General features: G+C 37.1%; 1 protein-coding gene across 5 annotated transcripts in view; it reads left to right on the top strand.

Moving 5' to 3' along the window:
* LOC139993859 (octopamine receptor beta-1R) overlaps positions 1-25143 on the top strand; it is a 121355-nt gene extending 96212 nt beyond the window's left edge. For 4 of the 5 annotated variants that reach the window (XM_072015978.1, XM_072015976.1, XM_072015977.1 and 1 more), the window contains 2 exons: positions 19009-19120; positions 21999-25143. In XM_072015978.1, coding sequence (XP_071872079.1) covers positions 19009-19120; positions 21999-22209 — 323 coding nt within the window. In that variant the 3' untranslated portion in view covers positions 22210-25143. The remainder of the gene's footprint in view (positions 1-19008; positions 19121-21998) is intronic. The other variant, XM_072015980.1, reaches the window with a different exon arrangement.
* Positions 25144-25533: the final 390 nt, after the last annotated feature.

A 25533-nucleotide genomic window follows, 5' to 3' on the forward strand; every position in this document is an offset into this window, starting at 1 on the left:
GAATCCTGAATTCGCGTTATTTATCGAGGATCGTGAATAACGCCAACCTTCTTCACCCCCTATCTTGTCACCATTGCTGATCGTACGAAACAAAATCGTAAATCTGTAGTTTCGACGTTCAACACGTCGTACATCGTAACGCGAGGTTGCCATTCTGTCCGTTTCTCAATTGTTTGTTAACGTAGCTAGAAGGTAGATACGATAGACATCAAAGAACTTGCTTGCTGGAGAGAGAGAGAGTATGTCGGCAGACACGCGTGTAAACCATGGTTTCTCGAGTCTCAGCGCGTTTTACTTTTCAGAGATATCGTCGTGCTACAAACACCTCGAGGAAATAGGATTCAAGAATAGATATTTTTTTTTCACTTAGTAATTATCCGTTCTAAAGAATGCTCAACTTTGGACATTTTACATCCTTTTACATATTATATACCACGTTCTGTGCATTTGTATATCTTTAAATTTCTCATAAATAATACATACATGTCTACGTAAACATCTACCGATAACCCGATGAAATTACAGTGACCGTTGCCAAAGTGTAATCACTGTAACAACAAAAATCCTCTTACTGACCATTGAATTCGAGCGTTTTCTTTCGTTTCCCTTCGAATCTGCAATTTCACTCTTGACGGAACGCGTTCTTCGGAACGAAGATGGCATGCACGCGGACGGGCAAACGTTGGGTCGCTTTTAATATCGAATGGAAATCGCAGTCAAAGCGAAGGGGAACGAGAATAATCGTGGAACGCGTCGCTGAAAAAGCGTGGGGCCGCAACTTTCGCCGCGATTTACCACTCGTGCCGTAATAATACATTTCAGCGGTACCAATTATGTATTGCTCGATCAGAAATGACGTACGATTGATGTCGAAATTACCCGAGACTGATACCACGTGTAATTTTTCCATCCTTCCATATCCCTTTTTTCCGTTGCTTCGTTTGGAATAAAAATCGGAACGATCGGATCTTGTTCCAGGCATATTGCGTCCTGTTCATCTACGATAAGCAAGCTATAGCCATGGAACGGTAGAGGACAGAAAATTAAGCAAAACTGAATTAAAAATTAAAGATTAAAACTGGTTTCGGATGTATGATCCAGTGCGATTCGCGTTACGCGGAGCAGCCTGTATCGTCAGCGTATTGTTATCGTTCATTTAAAATAAATTCGAATAATAAATTCGGAAGCTATTATTCGTGTAAAAATTTGTAAAAATTCGATACATACATACATACGAAAGTGTATTAATCTATTTATGTGGAAAATTAGTCTGGAAATTGTAAAACTCGTCAAACGTCGATGTCGGTTATCTTTCGAAACTGTAATCGTTACTACAATCACTCTGTGATACATACTGAGATTAAAATATCTTCTAAACTAACGATTTCGAAACCGTTCGCTTTTCACGCAAACCAATTTTTTATACAGTGGTTTAACACTACACAATGGTTTATCAATAATATGCATGCTCTTTTCATAATTCTGTATCTACGTATGCCTTCTTCTGTACCTGCATATACGTATATCAGAATATGAGAATTTTCATTCATTTCTTACATATTTTAAGCTGCTTGACACGTTTTATTACTTTATATTAAAATACTAGAATTTTGATTGATTTTCTCCTTTTCTGTTTCTTTTTCTATCATAAGCCATTCCCAAATTTCCCGATATATATTTCTTAAAATAGGAGAAATTTCATCTTAAGATCCGCTGTCCGCTTTTACTTATCGCTATTATTATTAATTATAAGACGATCAAAATAAGAACAAACGCCTTGTTCATCGACCCTCGAATCGAGTACATTACCGTTTTAAGTCATTTGCACAGACGTGTATGTGATCGACTTAATACGCCGTGTCGCGACGTTTCGTGGACGTAATTGGACGGGCAGACGAGTAAAAACGTTTTCTCGGTACCGACACCGACCGCATTCAAGGAGAAACTCGAGCCCGATGGGAACCAAGTCGCTTCGCAAGGTGCCAATCATTGTAATGGAAATAAATATCCCCTTCAGCTTGTATGTACAGCAGTTGGATAGTTTTTGGACGAGTTGTTGCAGTTTCCATGACGGTATCTGGCAAGCGAGAAATTTTGTCTCGGCCGTCGCGTCGATGTATTTACGTCTAAATTTATTTCGCCTAAATTAACGCCGCTGGCAGATTCGCCGTTCGTAATAAACGCACCATTTGTTATCCTTGCCGAAAACGTCGATCCGAGCGCAACAAACGCCGACAACAACAAAAAAAAAAAAAAAAGAAAAAAAAAAAGAACGAACGACAAAAGACGATTTAGTTGCGGTATGCCAACATATCTTCGCTGATTTATCAGCGTTTGCGTTTCTAACGACAGAGGAAGAATGGGAATTACGGTATACGATATTAAAGAATACAATAAAAATGCTTCCTGTCATTTCGATATTACTTATCATTTAATCACTGCTTGTGTGAAACTCACCGTGCTCTTCGCCTATTGATATCGAATCCATTTTCAATTATAACGATTTTCCAAAATATTAAAAATAATTGTAACTGCCATATAATTGATAAGTAATTATATTTTGGTAATGCAGGGTAATAAAAAGAATTTTAGCTAATGAAACAAATGTAGATTGCGAACACATGGCGCAATGTTCAAAGAATGATCGCGAACACAACACACTCTCAACCAGGAATAAAAGTATTCTTAAAAGAAGAAAAAAAGATACTCTTTTCCTCTAAATGAAATAGCCCGTAAACAGGGTAGAAAAAATTGCGACTAAAGGATCGTTCTTAAACGTCAGAGTAGCCGCTATCATCTGCCCATTATCCGATAAATGCCACTGTTTGTCCCTTGCTCGCCGTCCCATGCTAGATTATGTTACAGTTTCAGCCACCATACGCGACAACGGCAACCTGTTTTGCCATCGCTACCGCGATATTTTACGCGGCCGGGGGTCTCATTATCTCGGCAATATTTAAACCGGTGATGTCGTCCCCGCCGCGCGATAAATCGAAAACACTGCACGTTATATAAATACAGCGACGTCGACTGGTGACAGCGTTGCACGAATCTTCCACGAATGATCGTCACGATGGAGAACAGCCAGACGGAAATGTTGCCAAGATTTTGCGATCTCACAGTTACTATTGTCTTTTACACTTTGGATCTCACGGTTTATAAAGCGGTGGAGCTACTTAACGGTACTTCCAGTGAAATATACTCGCATAATTGTGTAAAAATATTTTTCACTGTCATTTTCAACGTCGAACGTACAGTGGAACGTACAGTCGTTTAGCAGAGGATTTATATTATTATTATTATTATTAAGTATTTAAGAGTTCCTCTCTGTATTCTGTCCCTTTCGAGATAAAGCCAAGCCGCGTAGTGTTGCTCGTCTCGAAGGAAAACTGCGTTTAATACGATTATTATTAATATATTTCTAAGAGGAATTTAAACAAAAATCGAAACATTAAATTCATACAAATCTGGGGATTAAATTTACAAAATCCTAAAGTTTTTAAATGCCGAACAGATAGTTGGACATTACCGATGTCTATTTACGTAAGGCAGGTGAGGCTAATTTTCGCCAACAAATTGCACATACGTGGTTCAACCAAAAGTTACCATGGATATTTTAACGATACCGGAGGTCGTGTTTACTTTGTCGTTCGATCGTACGCGTATCGTACACAGCGCGTCACAGGACTTTTTATGGACCACGATAAACGTCGTATCGCTCAAAACCGAAATTGTTATTTCTTTAGATATTATTGCCCGAGGATATTTATGTCGCGCCTGCGCGTAAACTTGTTGTTCTCTAGTATGCTCTTGTTCACTGAAATTTATACCGAGCGTTTAGTAGACATCAGGGTTATTGACATTACTCGGATTAAGTACTATGTATATCAAATTTAGGTACGTTTTTAGTCGCAATTGCCGTCGTGCTTGCTGGTCAAGTCTCGTGTAATTTAGCACCGTTGTTTCGCTGTATGATTACACAAATTTAATACTACGAAAATGAAACGTAGAATCTGATTAAAAAACGTTCTACTGAAAAAATTGTATTTATCGAATAACCTAACCAAGTAGCTGACCTACCGTATAATTTTCTACCTTGTAAATTTAATATCTGTTCTTCGCGTAGATACTTCAATTCTAATCAGAAATAACATTCTTTCGAATCTATTAAAACTGTAAAAGTAATTCAATGACTTTTAACGATTGACGATGAATTGGATAGCAAGAGGGATTAAGAACTCAGGTTGAAGAACTCGATACTTTCGCTTGTATAACGATGATCGATAGAATTACTATTACAGCTACTGGCACGACTGACCAAAGCATCGATAATGACCTAAATACAGCGGAGGCGCGCTGAATAATTGAAATCCGAGCTAAAGTAAGTTTTACGCCGCTGCGGAATTATGTTGTAGGTGGTACTTGATGCTGCGTGTTCCGTAACGAGAACAAATTCTTTTTCTGTTGTACCGATCGATACTGCAAACTTTGTTGCATAAGACGTAATTGTTAATATAATTGCTCTCTACCATACATATTTCCCTGTTTCCTGTCGAAGGTTTGAGGAATCGAATATAGGAGAAACATGCTCGTACATTTTTCTCTCGTATTTAGATGACACTGATTAATTCACAAGAACAGCTTAACACATTGGCTTTAACGCCGTGAGTATTGTAATAGAAGAGAGATACGATTTATACATGTTTAACTCGTTTGTTGCGAAATTGGACTTGTGCCATTTTCAAGAACAGTAGAAAAACAAGGGGAAAGAGAACAGCAGCTCGACTGTTTGTCGTTGTCAACTGTTAGATATTAATAATGATTATTTTATAGATATAGTTAGATACTAATAACGTTATTGGAACAAACTTTCCTTCAAAAATATTCAATGACACGTACGAGACGTCGTTTGAGGAACAAAAGGAACAAAAAACAAATGTACGTTCAAAAAGTACACGATAATCGTAAATCGGCACAAGTTTTTTTACTTTTTAAATACCTTTGTACATGTTGAGGTTTGAACGAAATGATACTCAAATGGGAGATTTCGTTCGATTTATTCGTGCACCGTTGTTTCACGACGCAACTTCTATCAAACGTCTTTCATCGTGTATCTCGTCTTCTTTGTCAACTAGGAGAATTTCTTTCGATATAAACGTTCGTTCGACGCCCATAAATAACGAGATAACGAGATCGCCATAACGTGGATCATCCCTCCCAAAGATACGTTTCTCATCGATCATACCGAAGAAACGAATAACCGAAAATCCCAATATTTTACATCGAAAACATCCCATATACGTATATATGTACGTATAGGTATATGAGATATAAACCCCTCGGACTATAATCATAAACACGAGCACTTTGTACGAGTGGTTCCAATATTGAAAGACCTTATTCTTAGTTTGCACGATATCGAACAATATCGTACAATACTTAATCTTAATTAGATCCAAGTATATTAAATTTCGTATCGTTTGCAATTAGCAGTACTGTCATATGGCTACTAACTATTAAGAGCTTGATTCTGTGAAAATGATGTCAGATAATTAATTAACATAGCCTTAACGCGTAGCATCAAAACAAGCCGAGAATCCTGGTCAAACAGCGTCGTCGTGATTCGTGAATCCTTCCTGCAGGACTTGGTGCGTTTTTTTTCACGTAAACGTCGCAGATTTTTATGAGCCGAGAAGCCTATTTAGAAACTGAGCCAGAAAGCGGCACAAAGGCGACTGGTCGTACATACGCGAGACCTTCGTGAATCTTCCCAGATGGAGGAGGAGAGAAAAAACAGATATAGTCGAGAAAGAGAGGAACGAAGAAAGCCGCAGCGAAATCCTTGACGGTTCGGTGAACGTTGTGCGATACACGGACGGCACGTTTGCGAAAATACGCTGCGAACCTTTCAATTCTTCGTACGTTGTATCTTACAAGTATGTATTTGGACGCACTGGCCAATTTCCAGCAACAGCACACCAATATTAGCAGAACATACACGTATTCCTTCTATAAAAAAAAACTATACTTAAACTTGGCTAATTATCGTGGCATTGGCAAATAATCGACAGAAAATTATGCTGTATGCGAGAATAAGAAATGTTGGAAACGAATATAAAAGAACGTAATATAACTTTCTGTATCCATTCGCATCGATGATGATTAACGTAGCCCGACACATCGCAGTCCGAAGTACCATTTTTACCGATTGCCTCGCGTAGAAACAATATAAGCCGTACTGCACCGACCCATTCCCGGGATGAACTTCGAAGCACACCCGTTTTACTCCTTCGTTCCAGTGTCGCTCACACCGTCGTGTCGGCGAGAGCTCCGACACCGCAAGAAAAATATTTCCTTTCCCGCCTTCCTTTGTTTTCTCACCACCGATTGATTCTCCGATCTCTGCTATTTTATTCCATCTGCTCTTTTGGTTTAGAAACGAGGTTTTTACGTTTCAAGTTTTAATTTGTGCCGAGCAAATGGTGGACAAATTGGGGATAATTACTACAACTTTTGGGGATGTAGCGAGAATGAGTCGGGGATTATGATATTCGGGAATATTTGGATCGAATATCTGAGATCGATGTGGAAATTTAGCTTGGTAGTTATTGCAGGAAATCGAGCAATTTGTCGACTTTTATCAACACGTTTATAAACGTTGTAAAGATTTCAATGCGTAATTCCTCGTCGAACTTTCTATTTGCACCATTCTTTTCCATCTTGCTGAAAGAAACTGTAGAATTATTTATACAAAATTTAAGAATGCATACAGGAACGCTAAACCGTATAAAACGTTCCAAATGTAATATTCCGTATAATATTTAGGGAGCAAAATGTATCTCTTGTTAGAACCTGTTTCTTTATTCGTAGCCAGAAAGAAAGAAAAAAATGAAAAGGAAGAACAGCAAAAGGTGAAAAAATAGAAGCATGGCGGAGGTTCTTGCTTATTTCCCATTAATTACGAATATTTTTCTCACAAATAAGCAAAAAGACACAACAAATAAGAAAAAGAAACTGAATAAATTTATTTCAAATAAATATCCTATTACTTTTGAAAGGTATCACAGAGATTTATAGGCATAGAAAACGAGCAATTAATTAAACAAATATTATCGTTATATGGTAGCTCATTATAAATACAAATAATATATATATCACTCGCAGACATTTTGCGTTTTCATATATGCTTTAGTTACATATTATATCATTAGCCTATAATATACATCGCTGAACTAATTGCATTAAAGCAGTACTTAATACAGAAAGTTAACAAGCCTTATACAAATAAATATGTCAAGTCATCATAGAATTTCCAAACTTCTAGCCAAATATTTCTAAGAACGATTCCTACCATTCGATTCTAAAACACAAACACAAATATAATAGTGACATCAACGTTTCAAGATTCACGCCTGCTATTCCCTCAAAAATGGTATCGTATTGCAAAAACGTACGATCCAATTACTAGCTACCCATCCATCCACGAACAACAAGTCACTGCCATAGAACAACCACAGAAAACTGTACCTAATCCGTTTCAATTCTCGTTATACAAGTAATACGACGATCAAATGAAATCGACCCTCGAAACAAGCTTGCTCATTTCCAACCTTCGTCCGTAAGCAGAAAACGACGGTTGCTCGAATAATTAAAACATTTTCCCTCCATATGTAACACCGTGACAAAGAAGTCGGAAACGACGAAGACGAAGAATTGCCGGTTCTCTCGGTTTGAAACACGGCGTCTAACAGAGCGAAAGATGATTCTGAAGAACCAGCTGCGAACGGCAAAAGGATGGGGAGGGGGTGAGGGAGGGGCGAGAGAAGTGGCATGAACGGGAGGAACGCGAGAAAGAAGGAGAACAGGGGTTGCACGGGGATGCGCGGCGGTTGCAGGGATTTGATCTCTCGCAGGCTGCGGTATAGAGTAGGTCAGTGAACGCGGTTCCAGCAGGCAGCTCCAACGGGAACACCCCGGGACACCCTCGCCCTCCTCGCTCGCTCACTCGCTCGATATCTGGAAACGACGCCTGCAAGCTCCACAGGAAAGAGGGGGAGGGGGGATGGGACGCTAGAAGCCATGGATAGAAATAGGCTTGAAATTGAAAACGTCGCGTACAATTAGAATGTGTTAATTAGATGTTTAGGGATGAAGAATGGACGAAGAATGGACGAAGAATGGACGGAGAATGGACGAAGAATGGACGAAAAACGGACGAGTGGAAACGATTAGGATTTGGTTTGCATTAGCATCGGAGTAGTTTAAATATGTGTCAAAATTTTGCGAGAGCGCCAAGTACCGGTGTTCTTTAAGCTAATTAACTCGCTTTAATGTACATGCATTAAAGCGATTATTTAGATAATTGGATTTTCTTTCGTCCGCTTTGTAACTTTTTAATGTTGTTGAAATTTCACGTTTACTCCTAGGGAATCGTTTTCTTTCTCTTCTTTTTTATTCAATTTCTTTTTCTTCTCTTCTTTTTCTTTTTATCTTTTCTAGCAAACACAGCGATCAGGGATTAGAGGAGATTCGATAGGTTCTGAAAATGTATTTTCTTCAAAATTGGCGAGGGTTCTTCTTGATCTTACGACGGGATATTATCCATTTCCTCGAATTCTAACAAAAATAGAAACAAAATAGACGATAAATCATAAGTAGAATAAATTATTTTCATAATATCGTTGTAATATTTTTTCTATGGCGTACAAATTTTTATTATGGTATTTAGCGAATTTCCTTTCGTTATTTTTATAGTATATTACGGTATATTTTTATTATTATTACCGATATTTTTATTACCGATGCACCGAGATGATGAAAAGCATCGATATCTCGATGTCGTCAATGTCTTCTATCTTGCGTTGCCTGGTGAATGCTGTGGAAATCATTTTTCGTCGAAGCTTTGTCATCAACGTTATTTGGTATTCGGTATTTGTAGCATTCAAAATTTCGAAAATTAGTATTGACTTGTAAATCTATGCAATAAAGCGTCGTCGGAAATGTGACCTCGCGTGAACGAGACCTATTCACGATAGCAACAGAATAAATCTCTGAAATCTTTCGAAGGTAGACACATCGCATTTTACTAGAAGTACGAAGGCCATCGTGATAAAGGAACGCAGCTAGAAATGGAGAAATAACGGCGGTCGCCGCTTTTGATCCTACCGGATCATTTATGAATTGGGAGTTGAGCGAAGAAATCGTAGGCGAGATAAGATCTTCTTTCGAAGAACATGTACGCTGATTCCATCGACGAATCCTGACGTAAAGAACATCGGTGAAAGGACGAGCAGCAGCAGGCTATCTATGAACGATAGGCTGAATACAGAATAGGCTTTTGGGAAAAAAATTAGGCCAGCCGACGAACGCACGGGATAGAAAATTTTATTGAAACAGAGCTGGATGAAGTGACGACGAAGGTACAAGATCTGCTTCATCTAGCTAGATTGAATTTACATAAAGAATAAGACATCCTTCGAAGAAGCTTCGTTTCCGGCTGTAGATTTGCCGTGCAGATTGAATAGTTTGTTAGTCAGGATTTTGATGAATTCGAGAATTGGGTCGTTACTGGGTATGCTGCGAGAAAAGATGTTTAAATGTTTTACCAACGGACGACGGACGACATTACGTTGAAAAGGTGCGACTTCGAGGTCGAGCCAACGAACGTTTTTATTATGTGATCTCTTGATTGTTGCCATATTATATGCAGTGCGTTATTCAGAATGTTTCAGTAGGGTAAACTAGTATCAAAACTAAAGGGGGTTACGAGGGTTAGGTTATTAAGCGAGGGTAGTGAATTAAATGTTTCAAAATCTATTACATCGATGAAAATACTAGTTACATTTATGGCGAAAATTATCATTGAACGCACATTCATATTTCCGCAGCTTAGATACGCAGTACATATAATAACGGTAAAATATAACTTTTCAATCAAATAAAATTCCTTTATCTTAATACATTATTCTTTGTTAAAACAGACATTTCTAGTCCAAGTAACGATTCCTTTTTATTCATTTTCTGTCTATTTAATCTGTAAATTACACGAATCATAATCTTTACAACGAATCAAATGCTTCATCAGCTAATCACGAACGTCGTTGATCGCTAATCGATGACAATTTAAGGCATACGGTTATTCTTAGTTGCGCGTGGTAGTGAAACGAACGATAGGTAATTCAGCAAGCAGTTCCAGCTGTCGGAATCGTAATTCACCGTCGTATTCTACACACACACGCGTCCATCGCGGCCCATACCCCGATGCGGACTCTATAATACGATATGATAGACGACACCATGGAAAATGTTCGAACAAAACGACTGCGATTTCCATTTACATCGACGCTTCTATCGACTGAATATTCAGCGTAGCTTTACATGACGTGATAAATATCGTAACGATAAAAACGACACTCGCTGTTACAACCAAGTTACAGTGTGTTTCTACAATCTTGGATGCCAACAGATATTTCTTTTATATTTAAATCTTGAGTGCCTATCGTGGAGTTAATTGTCAAGAGAGCAGCCGAAATTTAAAATTAAAACTGATAATGGTCGTAACGTTCTTCCTCGTAATACCAATAACGATCAATTAAAAAAACGGCGAACGATTTCTCACGATCGACTTTACATTTTCTCTCGATAGTCACAGCAGACAATGTCGGATTTTTCTTCCGGTCGAGGATCGACAGGAGATAGACGGTTTCCGTCTGGAGCGTCGACGTGACCGGTAAGGACAGATCGCTCGATTTCTCCCAGACCACCTCTGAGTCGCGTCGTGTCTTTAATAACAAAAGCGGTGAGAAAGAGTGACATTAATTCTCAGCGTCTAATGCAATTTGTTATGCGACAAACTACGCCGAAGAAAAGGATTGGGTTTCGAACTCTTCTTCTTCTTCGCTACTAGCCAATCTTTTCTTGGCCCTTCGTCGTCGAGAAGATTGATTCGATATACGACTCCGTAAAAAGTATCTACCCGGTTTTACTTTTCTTTGAAGGAAGACGAAGGGGAAACGGGAGTCGAAGAAGAGGAGGAAGGGGTAAAGACGAGGATGAGAATAAAAGTGGAAGACGAATCTCATTAAGTTCGCGACTGAAAGCTCTGAAATAGAATCACCAGAGACTTTATTAGCTCAGATTTGACGAATCGACATTGTCGATGTACGTTAATGCGATATTCTTTTCTTTTCTTTTCTTTTTCTTTTTCTTTTTTCATGAACACTCATGGGGATTCGCAGGTTTGAATTCCTTGGTGAAGCTGAGTAGCGAATTTTGAGAAAGAAAAAAATCTTTTTCGTAAAGTCTTAGCCAATATGAGAGATAAAAGGAATTTCTGAAAGGTACTTATTACTTCTTGATAATTGGTGGTTGGGTTTATTTAGACTCGTATTTCTTTAAGTTCGTCTTGGTCTACGATGACTGTGTTTATCTAGTAAATTGGTTGTGTATCAAGCAACAGAATATTATAAATTCTGAAAGTAGAAAGGCGGACAAAAGAAAGTTCAAAGAATAATAAGTATAATTACTTACGTAAGTGAAATTGCAATCTTCCACCGCAAATCCAATCAACTACCAATATAAATAGAACGTAACTCGCACGATCGTAACTCGCATGAATTTAATCGGTCGAGTTCCTAAAACGCAGGACGTGTCCGTTGAAAGTCGTCCTAAAGTGTCGCCTACCTCTAAGAACCTCTTACTGCTTAATCGACTCGCAACAGACACGAAGCTCCTGCAGCTTTCGAGGCTCATTCGATCTCGAATAACATTTCGACAATGGCGGCGGACACATTAGATATGTATTGAATTCGACGACCGTCGTTGTGTTTTGTGTTTGCCCCCATCTAACTACTCGAACAATGAGAATCTTGATGGTAATATCAACTAGCTACACGTTTCGAATATACGACGTGTCGAAAAAGTGGGAAATGAGTAAGTATTCCACTTACTTGCAGTTCTTTTCGACTGTACGCTTATACGATCGATATCATTCTTTAAATTAGTGTACCACATTTCTAATAAGAGACCGGTAAGAAATCTTCTGGTTCTAGCTCTCTCTCTCTCTCTCTCTCTCTCTCTCTCTCTATCTATCTATCTATCTATCTATTTATCCATTTATCCATTTATCTATCTACCCATCTATCTATCTATCTATTTATCTATCTAATCTAAAACCGTACTTTTGAATACATGTATAATGCTATAACTTGTAATATTTCTAATACAAATAATTAATATTACAACGATGGAAGAATTTTCTACCGTTATACCGTGCATATGTATGTTTGGTTGTTAGTGTTGTTAGTACGTATGGATTTCGCACAAACGCAAGATTATATGATTTTATTCGCGTTCTTCAGCTTTCCGTTAAAATCCTTTTGTTTAATAGCCTACTAATTTACTAATAGTACTAATAGTTTTTCCACACGAATAATAGGTTCATAACTTTTTACAAATCGATGTATGTCTCGAAAAATGTCCATTCTCGCAACATATTCACAAAGATTCAAATTGAAAGTGACGCGAAGTTTACGACAGTCTACGGCCAGAGATGATTGCCATGTTTGAGCGAATGATTTAATTTTCCACCGTCTGGGTATCAAATAATAATGACACTTTTTAGATCTTAGGGGATTTTTAGAGTCGCCGAAGCTGAAAACGAGGGTCGTTTTCCAGAGAAATAAGGCGTACAAAATTTCGATCCACCTGTTGATGTGTAACGCACTCCTGGCTTTTGACGATACTTCTTTTAAAAATCGACATTCTTAAGCTACTGGTATGTTCGTTACTCTGCATGCATTTGAATCGTGGATATCGAATTAGGTTTTGGTTATTTTTTATTTTCCGTTCGCGACGCCGTAAAGTGGTGACCAGTTAGATGACGATCTTTTACAGAAAGCGGTAGGCGGTAAACGGCGTAACTGACATTTGGACCAAACTCAATAGATCGGTGATATTCATTTTTAATCGAGTTATAACTAACAGACATTTCTTACAGCCTGGCGTGTATGCATTTGCGCCACAAGGTTTTCATCGGATGGATCGGCAGAACATACAAGCTTGTCCAATTGTCGTTTATGTTATACATACTGTTATACGCTATGGACAAAAGATAGGAGTTCGGCTTGGGTAGCATACGCTGCTACCGGCGCAAAGTTATTATTAAGGCTGTGTTATACATGCAGGAAGAAAGTGTTCGTAACGTTGATTTCTATAACGTATTTCAAAATTATAGAAATCAAAGAGGTGATAGTACCTGTAACTAATTTATCAGATTTCCACTTAGGCTCCATTTCTTTTCAGTTATGTTCCTAAAAATATATAGAAGTGCGACAAAATCCGCAATCCAGTAACAATTATAATTATATTGAAAAAATGTATATAATATAGGTATACATAAGTAAATAAGTCGAAACTGCATTAATCCTCGACCCAACGGAAATAGCAAAATAACAATTACATCGCAACTAGCAATTACGTTACACCACGATTACTTTGCAAAAGTAACAAGATAAATGGCCCACGATCGATATTTGTAATTAAAACAATTTACGAATGCTTGCGCGATTCACTGCAGTCGGACAAAAGCGACGCGGTAATCCTCGTTCAACTATAACCGTATATTGTCCGAAAGTGGGACAATGTCGTTTCCTTAAAGTCACGTGCGTCGTGTATCCGTCGTGTCTTCACTCTCCAACTCTCCATGCGTAATTTCGCAGAGGCATACGCGCCTCCACTCGCCAATTACACCACGTTACCAGCACGATTACGAGGACAACCGGACCGAATGGTTTTTGCACCGGTCCACAATGGTTACAATCACCTGACATCTTGCAACGCATTCGAGATACGTGGTAATTGAATCAAGGATGGAAGCCATTTAGGTTCTCATGTAAATTCGGAGGATTATTTTTTCTTTTTTTTCCTCTTTCTTTCTTTTTTTGTTCATTTGGAGAATTTTGAGGTTGCAGTGGCTCGTCGGGTTTTGCTTTTTGAAGAATGGTGAATGTATTATATCAGCTTGTGTAGTAAGTAGACTACGGATATTTGTACAAATTCCTAGTTCTACTAATATATTCATTTTACTATTTTATTCTTATTATTCTTGTTATATTCTTGTCGTGTATTACAAGCTTAGGTAATAATAAGGTTACAAATATAAGTAAGGAAGTAATAACATTACAAAAAAAAAGTATACGAGGAGATATATACGTGTAGAAATATTAAATAACGATCTTTCTTTGATACAGCGTTGATTTGCGCTATCCTTTCGAGTCTTATTCCCATCTTTGCTACTGCTAATAGCGACTAATATCGCACTGTCCTAACCGAAGGTATGCTGTTTAGGGTTCGAGGTAAATTGCTCTAATTCTCGTTGCACTCTGTATCAAGTAGCGTTAATTCTAAGCCACGAAGTAAACGAATATACGATATGACTGACGTGCTGGATTAAAGAAAGAAACAAATCTCAAATAATTATCAATAGTTTTCAATTAATTTCACCGTATCACTATACATTGTTCGCAATACATTGTTCGCACAGTAAGAAAAAGTATAAAAAGTTTTAACGTAGCCATAGCCTCCGAAATAAGAGGTTACGGTTACTGTTAGAAGTAAGCGAGAATCTGGATAGGTGGTACCTTCAAGTTTTAGCGCATATCGTGTTCTTGAAATACAACCACAATAAAAGTTTCTCGTGTTGTTCGTGACACAATAATATCCAGCATACAACCAATCGTTGCTTTTTTAGCAGTTAGCGAGGAAAGAAGAGGGAGACAACAAATTCTGTACCACCCGAGCTCAGTCAATGAAATTCGAAGCGCAAGAACAACAGTAGAAGCTGACGATCTGCGTAACAATTCTAGGTCGCTAGTGGCTTTAACGAAGCGACATCCACCGGTCGTCTCTCATTACCAATTCCAACTAACTACATCTTATCTGCATTAAAATGTTTAACATTAAAAACTATTTGCTCGATCTGCGAGAACTTGCGCGTTTCTCCGAGATTGCAGCGTTGACGCTCATTCAAACAAACACCGATGAAACGACCGAAAACGTCATAAATTTTCATCGTTGGCAAGTTTAAGGCAGGCGGTCGAGCCTTCGCTTTCACAGAGGCACGCGATTCCTGTGTCATCGTAGTGAAGTTTTCAAGATGCTAGGAAATGCTTGGAAATGCTGATTAAAAGAGGACTGACTACTATTGGTTAAAGAATAATCATCAGGAATTATTAGGAAAACTTTTATTTAAATCTTCAGTGGCTTTCTGAAATTCACGCTAATATACAGTCAGTCCCGGGATCTACATACACCGCTTAAATATAGAATATTATAGTAAAAACGATGGCTCTACGGATTTTCTTGACACACAAAGGCACATACTGTTCGATGATGCGAGCAGAGATCGAATTGTATCGCTTGCATGTATTGCTCCTAATCGTTTGAATAGTATCGATATACAAGTGTAAATGATCTAGCGACAAAATGCGTTTTTAGTAACTTTGATGCTATGAAAAATTCGATAGGTATATATAAGGTTTTCATGATTCACTGTAGTATGAATACATATATATATATATATATATATATATATATATATATATATATATATATATATGAAAGAATCAAACTATATAAAATATAATTGATTATTCAATAATAGACTAGTTAATGGAATAATTCGTACAAATATGACACACGCGCGCACACACGTACAGATATATTGTACTTATGAGGGGACTATCGATTAATTAGTATTAATTATCGATGATCGATTAATATTTTTGTTATAAATGTTGCCATTTTAAATATCGCGCAAGATTTATTTCAACCATAGTCAAGTGTTTAGATATAAATATCCGTATAAGCAAGAAGTACATCAAATTTCTCGATAACGTTTTAAATGTTTAAATTGCAACTATTTAAAAAGTCATAAATATAGGAGTAATGTATCTTCTATTTTATTGGGCGATTATAATTTCTATATCTCGAAATCAAAGGAGATCTACTTCCTTGGAGTTATATTGTTAAAGACGATAGTCACACATTTGCCAGATTTGTCAAATAATATCTATCAAACGCAATTCTTCTCGAAATTCTGTATCCATCAAAATCTATCGCGTATAAAATCGATCCTATCTGCTCACGACCAGAGTTACGAGCCAAGAATCTTCATATTTAGCCCTGTTACTCGATGTTCCACTATCCGAATCCGAAGATTCTACATTTTTCGAACCGTATGAATTCGTCGGCGTGCTTGATAGACCGACAAGTAATTGCGTGTGTACACTTAAATCGGCCGCGCCGCTGCACGGGATTGAAGCTTCCTGCATCTTAATAGACGGGCGGCGCATCGATCGTACGAAAGCGAAGAAGCCGGTGAGCATCGATCAACCAACCTAAATCTGGCTGATCGGATTCGAGCATGCGAACCCGTCGGCTTTCGACTTTCGGCTTTCGGCTTTCGGCTTTCGACTTTCGGCTTTCGGCTTTCGGCTTTCGGCTTTCGGACGCGACCGTTTTCTCATTCTGCAGCTGTGCATTATCTAAACACTGCTTGGACATCACCCCGTCGAAATTGATTCGCTATCTTTCGTAGAAAGAAGAGATATCAACGACGCAAACCCACAGTGGTTGCAAAAAGTTTCTGTATACCACTGCATTTATCATTGTATTTTTCTGCTAATTGTGCAATTAGATCGAACTATATTAACCCTTCAACCGCGTTATAATTAACGATCGCACAAACAAACAGTAGCTTCGTTGCTTCGATATGCCAGCGTATTGATTCGATCGACGCCCACGAAACACCTTCTCGAGTACGTATCAACGCAACTCTCTATCGGTAACATTTCTCTGTTTTTCTCGATCAAAGTGGGATATTAGATACCAACGTTGCAGTAAACGCGAGTGATTTTATCACGCTAAATTGTTAGAGATGCGATGTTTATTTTCTTGTTCGTTCGAAAATTATTCTCTATTAATCGAAGACGAATCCCAGTTAGATGAGCGCGAAGTAAAGATTTCCAAATTTATCTGTATTCGTTCAACATTTTTGTCATTGAAATTTATAATTAAATAAGATTAACAAAAAGAGTCATAAACTTTGTATATTCCTAATATAAACCAAGTTTTTCAATATTACTCGCATCGGTATGAAATACTATTCGTTTATTTCAATTCATTTGGAAAATGTTTCGTATATCTTAGAAACAATATTTTGGAATGTAATTAAGATCAAAATCAACGCAAGAAAACGTTCACATTCGCTAACGTTTTCTCAGATATCCAACCGAAATAAAATAAAATTTGATTCATTCTACTATTCGTTCGGTTTAGACCTCTTTGAATTTATTAGGAAACCGATTTCTAGTTTTTCTAAATTATTCAAAATTAAATGTCAATCCCATCCTTTTTATTAAGAATGCAACTGCCAAACTCTTCTTTTATTCAAAACGTGACTACAGAACATATTCGAATTCGTTCGACGATTTCAACATATTTTTTTCACTGCCCAAACAGACGATCGAGATGTTAGTGCTAGAATTCAGATTAATTCTCAATGAGGTTCGTCAACGTGCGCAACGCACAATCGCGCGTCGTTCTTGCGATATTAAATAATACCATGGACGTGAGGTCGTTCCGATAGAACAATGAACGATAATACAAAGATGCAGTTAAAAGTTGAAAACGATCGAGCGTGGGAGGACTTGAATACTGTACGAAGGAAATTGATGGTTATGCGGTGAAAATTTCTTCCGACAATAGAGTGTTTCCGTTTGTTCGATTGAACAAATATTTTCCCAGACCAAGGTAAAAATGAAAAACAGTAAGAGACTCGTATAACCTGTTTTAGAAATTGAAACATCGTTAGAAAATTAAAATCATTCTCTGTTTTTAAACAAAATAATGAACAGAAAACATTTAAATGAAGAAAAAGAAGAGAAATCGTTGTTATCCTGCAATAAAATATCGCGAAACAAACGAATAATGCACAATGATGGAAATATTGTGTTGAAATATGGAGACTCGATGGAATATTTCACCGCCGTATAAAAAATTAAAACGGTTCGTTGTATTAAATTATAATTAACAAGCGCTTTATGATCCCGGGGAATTTTTTAATAAAAATTTGTTGGGCAAATTTTCACTCCATTCCTTTCATTCTTATAAAATTCTCTATCAACCGTGATATTTATAAAAGTGCCGGCTTTCATGCTTTAATTATATCACAATCGTGCATTAATACATAACTGAACAATTCGTTATTCTTCATATTTTGATACTCAAATCGTCAACCTTTAAGTATTATAACTCCGTTAATAGATAATTTTCGTTTGAGAGTGAAATATTCGTTCTAAGTCTGTAGTACGTCTACGATCTGACATCTAAAATTTAAAAGTCATCGACATATTTATCCGGTTTCACAACTATTGTAGAAGCTAACGTGTCTTTGAAACAGTACTATGTCTTCTTATCAATCAAAATTACCAATCTTTCATACATGCATAACACTGAGTCTTTTCTCGCACATTTTCATTTCACTTTGAAACTCTTCAAAACGCACTAAAATTTTTCCGATTAATCCGACGCTAGAGACAATTTTGTCAGTTCTATTATCTTATTCAGCTGTCAGTCCGGAATTTTTCAATTAATTTCCTGTTCTTTTCGCGAATATCTCGAAATCTGAGCGAGTTTCACCCCTTACGTGTATAGGAAGAAGAAGGTTATTCGAAATGAGTGATATTGACTTTTACGACATACTTAAAAGTCATCGAAATCAGAGACTAGTCAGCTTTTTCATAGTTTCACCTAATCATAAAACTAAAAATCGTTGTAACGTTAATGATTTTCTACTTTAGCTATGAAAAGTTGTCGCTTACCGTACTCTCTTTAACTTTAACCGTACCTTTCATACCGATTCTTTTAACTTCAGTCACGAAACTAAACGGTATTACGTTATTCGATACGTTAAGAACTATATATTAATATAAATTTATATTTTTTCAGGTACTTCGATACGACAGCAAACGAAGAGCTGGAGAGCCGAGCATAAAGCTGCCAGGACGCTTGGAATAATAATGGGAGCGTTTCTTCTTTGTTGGCTGCCATTTTTCCTTTGGTAAGTAAACACTACGTTACGATCCAAGTAATTCAAATTAACCAAATTGTAAGATACTTGCCACACTTTCCCTTAAAAGAAATGTGTCTTATTGGCCGGCATTATTCCGGTTATTTCGCTTGTCTGAATCGATAAGACTAAAGATAATAAGATAAGTCTAAATTAATAATGTGAATATTATGATTGTGAATTAGAATGGAAAAAGTATAGAAAATTGAAAATATCGCGACATTTCAAAGTTTGGAAGTCGAATTATCTCGATCTTTTTGTTTTTATTAGCTTTGCTTTTTGTGGTATGTGTGTTGAAGTCATGTATGGAAAATTTCGAATCAATCGGTCAACTGGGACTTTGATCTCGTGTTTGATGTCTTGTCAACCATCTCAGAAAATACGGTTCTGTAAACCTCTCTGATTCTTCTAATTTTACGAATGCGAAACCATCCTTTTCCACCCGTAGTTTGAAAGACCTAATGCCAAAAGAATCGTTTCTTTTCTTCCTTTTTAGAAGGTTTAGATTAGAAAATTTCTTTAACGCTTGAGTATATACATATTTATATGTTTACTTTATATGTTATTACGTTTATATGGATTTTTCTTGCGCTATCGATAAAACGAATTTTTTTTCCAATTCATTCATTGTATGCGATACATATATGTTACGACTGTTGGCGGAGAGACGCGGTCGCGAGGAAAACGCGTCAGCGAGAGGCGTAAATTCTCGTTACGATTCGACGATCGACGCCGCGAAGTAGTCGTTCCCCTTGTTTCGGTTAAGATAACAGGGGTGGTTGAATGAATTTAACACTGGGTTAACAGCTTAATATATAGCGTGTATATTCAACAACAAATCGTAATAACAATAAAAGCGTCACAAATTATTTGGCCGTGGATACAATTAATACGTTATAGAATTCGACTCGTCTTTTGTTATTTCTCGATATTCTAAGCGACTTTCGTTCGTCAAAGCTCTCGATGCGTGCCGTATGAATTTTTAAAGGAGACTTTTCAGATGCGACTGTGCAGTTACCGTTTTCGAACGAGACTCGTCAGTTAGAGTGTTTGAATGCAACTGTTTAGTTAGAATGTTCGAATGCGACTTTTCAGTTAGAATGTTCGATTGCGACCAATCGGTTAGAGGTTTCGATTGAAACTGTTCTCTTTAGACGGATTCTTTGTCTTTCGGGGAGACGGACCCCCCTTACGCTCGGATCACGCCACCGCTCGCGCCGATGATCACGCAGGCCGACTTATTTGTTAGAAATAACGGTCCGAAATCGACGGTTCTAGAACTTGCTGCCTGGTGACAACTATGCGCTCATCGATACAATGTATGTTTTTCGTCGGGCAGATAAGAGGATATGTCTGCGACGCTGTAGGTCCGTGAACGACGGTTAGAAATACGATCTCTACTGAGCCTCGTGGCGTAACAATATATGTAGCGGCTACATTTCCTTTCACATATCCTCGTTTTAATTAATTAGTATTTAAATGCTGCATTGGATGCAAAAATCTACAATCACTTTTTATATTTACATATTTATATGAATGTGCTTCCTTGTGCTACCACCAAGTAAAATCAAAGTTTTTACTACCCTCTTTCATTCTATATTCTGTATATTACAATACCTACTACTATACGTACTTACTATAAATATTCTTTTCATATAAAACACGGATAGTTTTCTACTTGCGTGGCCTCGCGCATCTATTTACTCATAAATCTCGCGACTAGAAGAGCGAGTCCCTGTTCCACATCAACGGACCAAGACTAGACAGAAACTCCGATTCGTATCGGTCGCGTATAAGCACACGGACGAGATTCGCTAGAAGCTAGAAGCTTCTGTTCAGCAGGATTTTGTTCCGACGGCCAATTTTCACCACAGTCGGTGAATACTCACGAAAGCTGAGCCAGCCGCATCTTTTATTAATGCAAAGCCGATCTGTGTGCATCTCGAGTCGAGTTTACCGAGAGTTTACTCCTCTTTTCGCATGGAATCTAACTGTTTTCCTGACTAAGCGAGGCGGCAACGGTGTTCCATAGGAAATGGCACTAGCTTCTTACCGCTGGGAATAATACGGCGACCAGCAGTCGCAGGATATTTCAGATTTAATGAAAATCGTCCGTGTCAAACCGCACTTCGAACGTTGCAGCACAGCTTTACGATACGACTCTTGAATACGTCGCGCGAAACCTTGATTTATCAGTTAAATTAATCGAGTTAACTGTCCTTGATAAAGATCTCGCTTTTATTGGCGTGGAAGTTGGCGAAAGTTTCGGAATCTTCGATTCTAAAGCGAGAGTTCAGGCCAATAGTAGTTTTCGTTAAGAACTACCACGTGCTTAGATTTAGATCGTACGAAAATTTCTTGTACTAATGAAGTTTATAGCGATGTTTGTCTTGGCGGAGAACATCCTTTGGAGACGAGGGAAGTTTAAAAATTCAAAGATTTCGAAGCTTTCTTCGGGGAAATTAGGCACTTTAGATGATCATTATTATTATTATCATCAAATTCTTCGCTCAAAGTTTAAATAAAAATCCAGAACCTAATAAAAGTTTTCCATTGAATATTTCATACGGTGTAACTGTTAATATTGGTATACATACGTCGAAAAGTGAATTTCCATACTATTTTGTAAATTTCCATCCCTTTAGCAAATCAGCAACCTCCAATTTGCTGATCTGCCACTTACCATTTGCTTCTTTCTACTTTCCTTCGTGTCCCATTTTGTGTTTCTCTCTCTCTCTCTCTCTCTCTTTCTTTCTTCTTTTTTTTTTTTTCTTTTCTTTAAATTGGAGCGCAAGGTAATCCAATCTCACCACGAACGATACTTTATAGAAAAACACCCAACCGACGTATAAATATTCTTATTTTCCAGGTATCTAACGACGACTCTATGTGGCGAGGCCTGCTACTGTCCAGACACGGTGGTATCCGTCCTCTTCTGGATAGGTTACTTCAACAGCGCCCTGAACCCGCTTATTTACGCGTACTTCAACCGCGACTTCCGCGAGGCCTTCAAGGACACGCTGATGAGCGCCCTGCCGTGTTGTGCGAGCTGCTGGAAAACCCCGTCGGAGTTCGTCTAGCGAAAGAAACCCCCGTGAACAGTCGCGTCGAGCAAGCTGTGTTTTGCGATCCACAAAAGAAATCGGTATCGATTCATTCGCCGAGCGATCGTCCAACTTGCCGTGCTAGGAAACGTCACGATAATGGACCTCGTTGTCCGTCGATAATGTGACCAATCCAATCTACTGACTTGATTAATTCGAGAGTGATCGAAGGAATAACGAAAGACGACGATACTACGATACGACGGTACTACGATAAAGAATAATATATATAATATTACTTGAAATTCATAAAGATATCGCTTTTGGAATATGAAGTGAAAAGACTATCTGACTGGAAACTTTTGTACATCTATTAAAAAAAAAAAAAAAAAAAAAAAAAATAAAAAAAAAAATGAAAAAAATAGTTAAGAAATGATTCGATAAATGATTCCATGAATCATATTGTGTGGATTATTTTGTATAATTATTAAAGACAATGAGAAAACGATCAAGGGATGATTCTGCGGTGCAATTTATAAAATATAATAAATAATTCGTAAAATATAAAGCTTAAACTCTAATTAAAAAGTACGTCTATTATGAGGAATATTCCTCCGAATATCATCAACAAGAAGCAATAGCTTGCACAACAGTTATCTTAATAAATAAATTTGTTACTTAAAACTATCTTTCTTTTATTGTTAGTAGACTCAAAGGATAGTAACCTCGGAGTATGACGAAAAATGAAATTCTGATAGTTTCTCTTACGAATTCGTGTACGTGTACATTGACTAATTAGGAGATGAAGAAGAACATTAATTTAGATTTTTAGTTTATTAAATTATCATATAAGTTAAAGTATCATATAAGAAACAAAATTTCAAGAGAAAGAAATGTCAGACTAAATAATTGTGTGTATAATTTTTTGTTTTCTGCGATTTTTTACCGCGGAAGAATAAATTTAATTAAAAAAAAAAAAAAAAAAAAAAGAAAAAGAAAAGAAAATAACGAAAAGAGTGTCTCCTTTTCGCGAAAAACAAGATATCAACCAAAAGTTCATTACCGGCGAAATTAATGATCGATTGATTTATTTCTTTAATTGACCCGTCGCGACAGAGAACTTGATTCACATCTTGATTAAAGGCATGCGGTCTCCTGCAAAAATAGAAGTTTTGATTAGTATTCCCGTTTCTTTCATTCGTTTGATTTATCATTTGCAAACTTGAGTAAGTAGAATTCGTAAGATAAATTCGTGTTACACGAATAAACGGGAGACTGTGTTTTTAGTTTTCTATTAATTACCTGGAAAATATATGTTAAGAAAATAGTCTGTTTTCTGTTATCTCTTCAAAACCCGTTAGTTTTATCTTACGTGTTCCTTTCACTCTGTTAGGAAGCGTATTTCATGAAAAACGAAGGTACGAACTTGATACATTCGCAATGGTCACAAAGTACAAAAGTTTCAGTGATTTCATGCAGGTGGAAGAAAGTGGATTGTTGATTTTATGAAATCGACAAATTTAGAAATTGGAGAGTTTGCTTAACTTAATTTTATTAAATAAAACATTTTTCTTATTTCTATTTGATTAAAGGAAGGTCATGTAATAAAACCTGTTAACTTGCACGCATTGTTGGGACGTATAATAGCCATCGATGGAATAATGGGAACGTCCGTGTGATAAAACCAGTTCATATTCATCGAGCCTAAGCGAGATTCGTGGCATGCGTTGTCTTTGCCGATAAAATCGATCACGCTCGAACGGCCGTCACGCTTGTACGATTTATCAGCACGTTAATTAATCGTCGTCAGAAATCTACGGCCGAGTCACGCGAATTTTGTCAAATTCTAAAACATTCAACGCGGAGAACGAATTTCACGCCATTTTAGACTGATCTTCAGGCAACTCTAATCTCGAATCAAGCCCATTCTAAAAACTTCTTGCCCGTGGATCGCAGTTAGTGGACCGTTGCGGTCACTTTCCTCGAATCGCTAAACTTTGCGCGTCTACTATCGCGTAGAAATTGCGAATTGCCGAATCTACAAGATGGAGTTGGGATTAAATCTATTTGAACGGTTTAATTTCGATTTTAACATTTCGGCGTAGTAAACGATTCAATGTGATATAGATGCGTAATTGTAAATGACGTACATGTTTTACATGTTATGTATATGCTGCATCAACCGTTGATGGAAGATGGTCCTATTTTTTGAATCTCTAATTCTCTCTATTATTTTTATATTTTCCCTTGCTTTCAGTCCCGGAATAATACATGCGTGATACATATCTTGCGCTCTTCTTATTCATTTCCATTTTAGCTATTTCTGAGAGGTATAGGCTTTTGTTGTTTATCATTCGTATTTATCTTAACGAAGTGAACAAATAAAGGCAGTGTTACAGCGACTTTTTTATTGGAATTGTATACAATTGGAGGGTTATTCAAATTTGGCAAAAGGTCTAGTATACAAGATAGAAATAATAAATGCAGTCGGTTCACTTACTAGATAACCCTAGTTTATTTGTTATATAGAAACAATGAAAATAATGGTCGCACATGAGTTACGTTACGTTAAGAATGATAAATGCGCAGTTACATGTGCAAGACGAGAGAAGATATTTGCATATTTTTTTCACAATTTTGCGAAAGCGGTGTATATATGTAGATTGATCGAGAGTTCAGAGTAATTACTTTCTAGTAAGGGAATTGACAGCAACCGTTAGCCTCGGAAGAAAATAGATTTCCAGAACTTTTCTTTTTTTTTTTTTTTTTTTTTTTTTTTTTGTATTTGTAAGAGAGAATTTGTAAGAGAGAATATGATTGATTGATGAAGTTTCACTTCCCAGGATAAATGAACGAGGATTGAACATCCTTAAAAATGTAATGGAATTACGAAACCTTTCTTCGTCTATAAACATACTCTTACCGATATTATCGCATCTCGTTTTCTGTTCCATACTTTCTGACTGCCAATGCCGAGTAAAGAAATTATCTGAAAAAATATCGAGTACAAGAATTGAATAGACGCTGAAATAAAAATTAAGAAAACTTGTCAAAGAATATTAAAAATTCCGTGCTATTGTTCGAAAAATAATATGGAAAAGAACTAAAATCACAATTGAAAAGAATATTACCGTTTAGTTACGTTTGAAATAATAATTCACAAGTATCTTATTTGATTTGATTTATTTGATTTCACCATTTTCTACTATCTTCCAAACGATCAACATACTCTTCCTTAAAATTCTCTTGCAATTAATTTTCTTCCGCGATAAGTGCAAAGTCGATATACCTATGGAGCAAAAGTTGCTCCTGCATGACGAAGTCGATACATACATACGTACATGTCGGGCTGCCTTTGGG

The sequence above is a fragment of the Bombus fervidus genome, chromosome 13, assembly GCF_041682495.2.
Source record: "Bombus fervidus isolate BK054 chromosome 13, iyBomFerv1, whole genome shotgun sequence".
Lineage (NCBI taxonomy): Eukaryota > Metazoa > Arthropoda > Insecta > Hymenoptera > Apidae > Bombus > Bombus fervidus.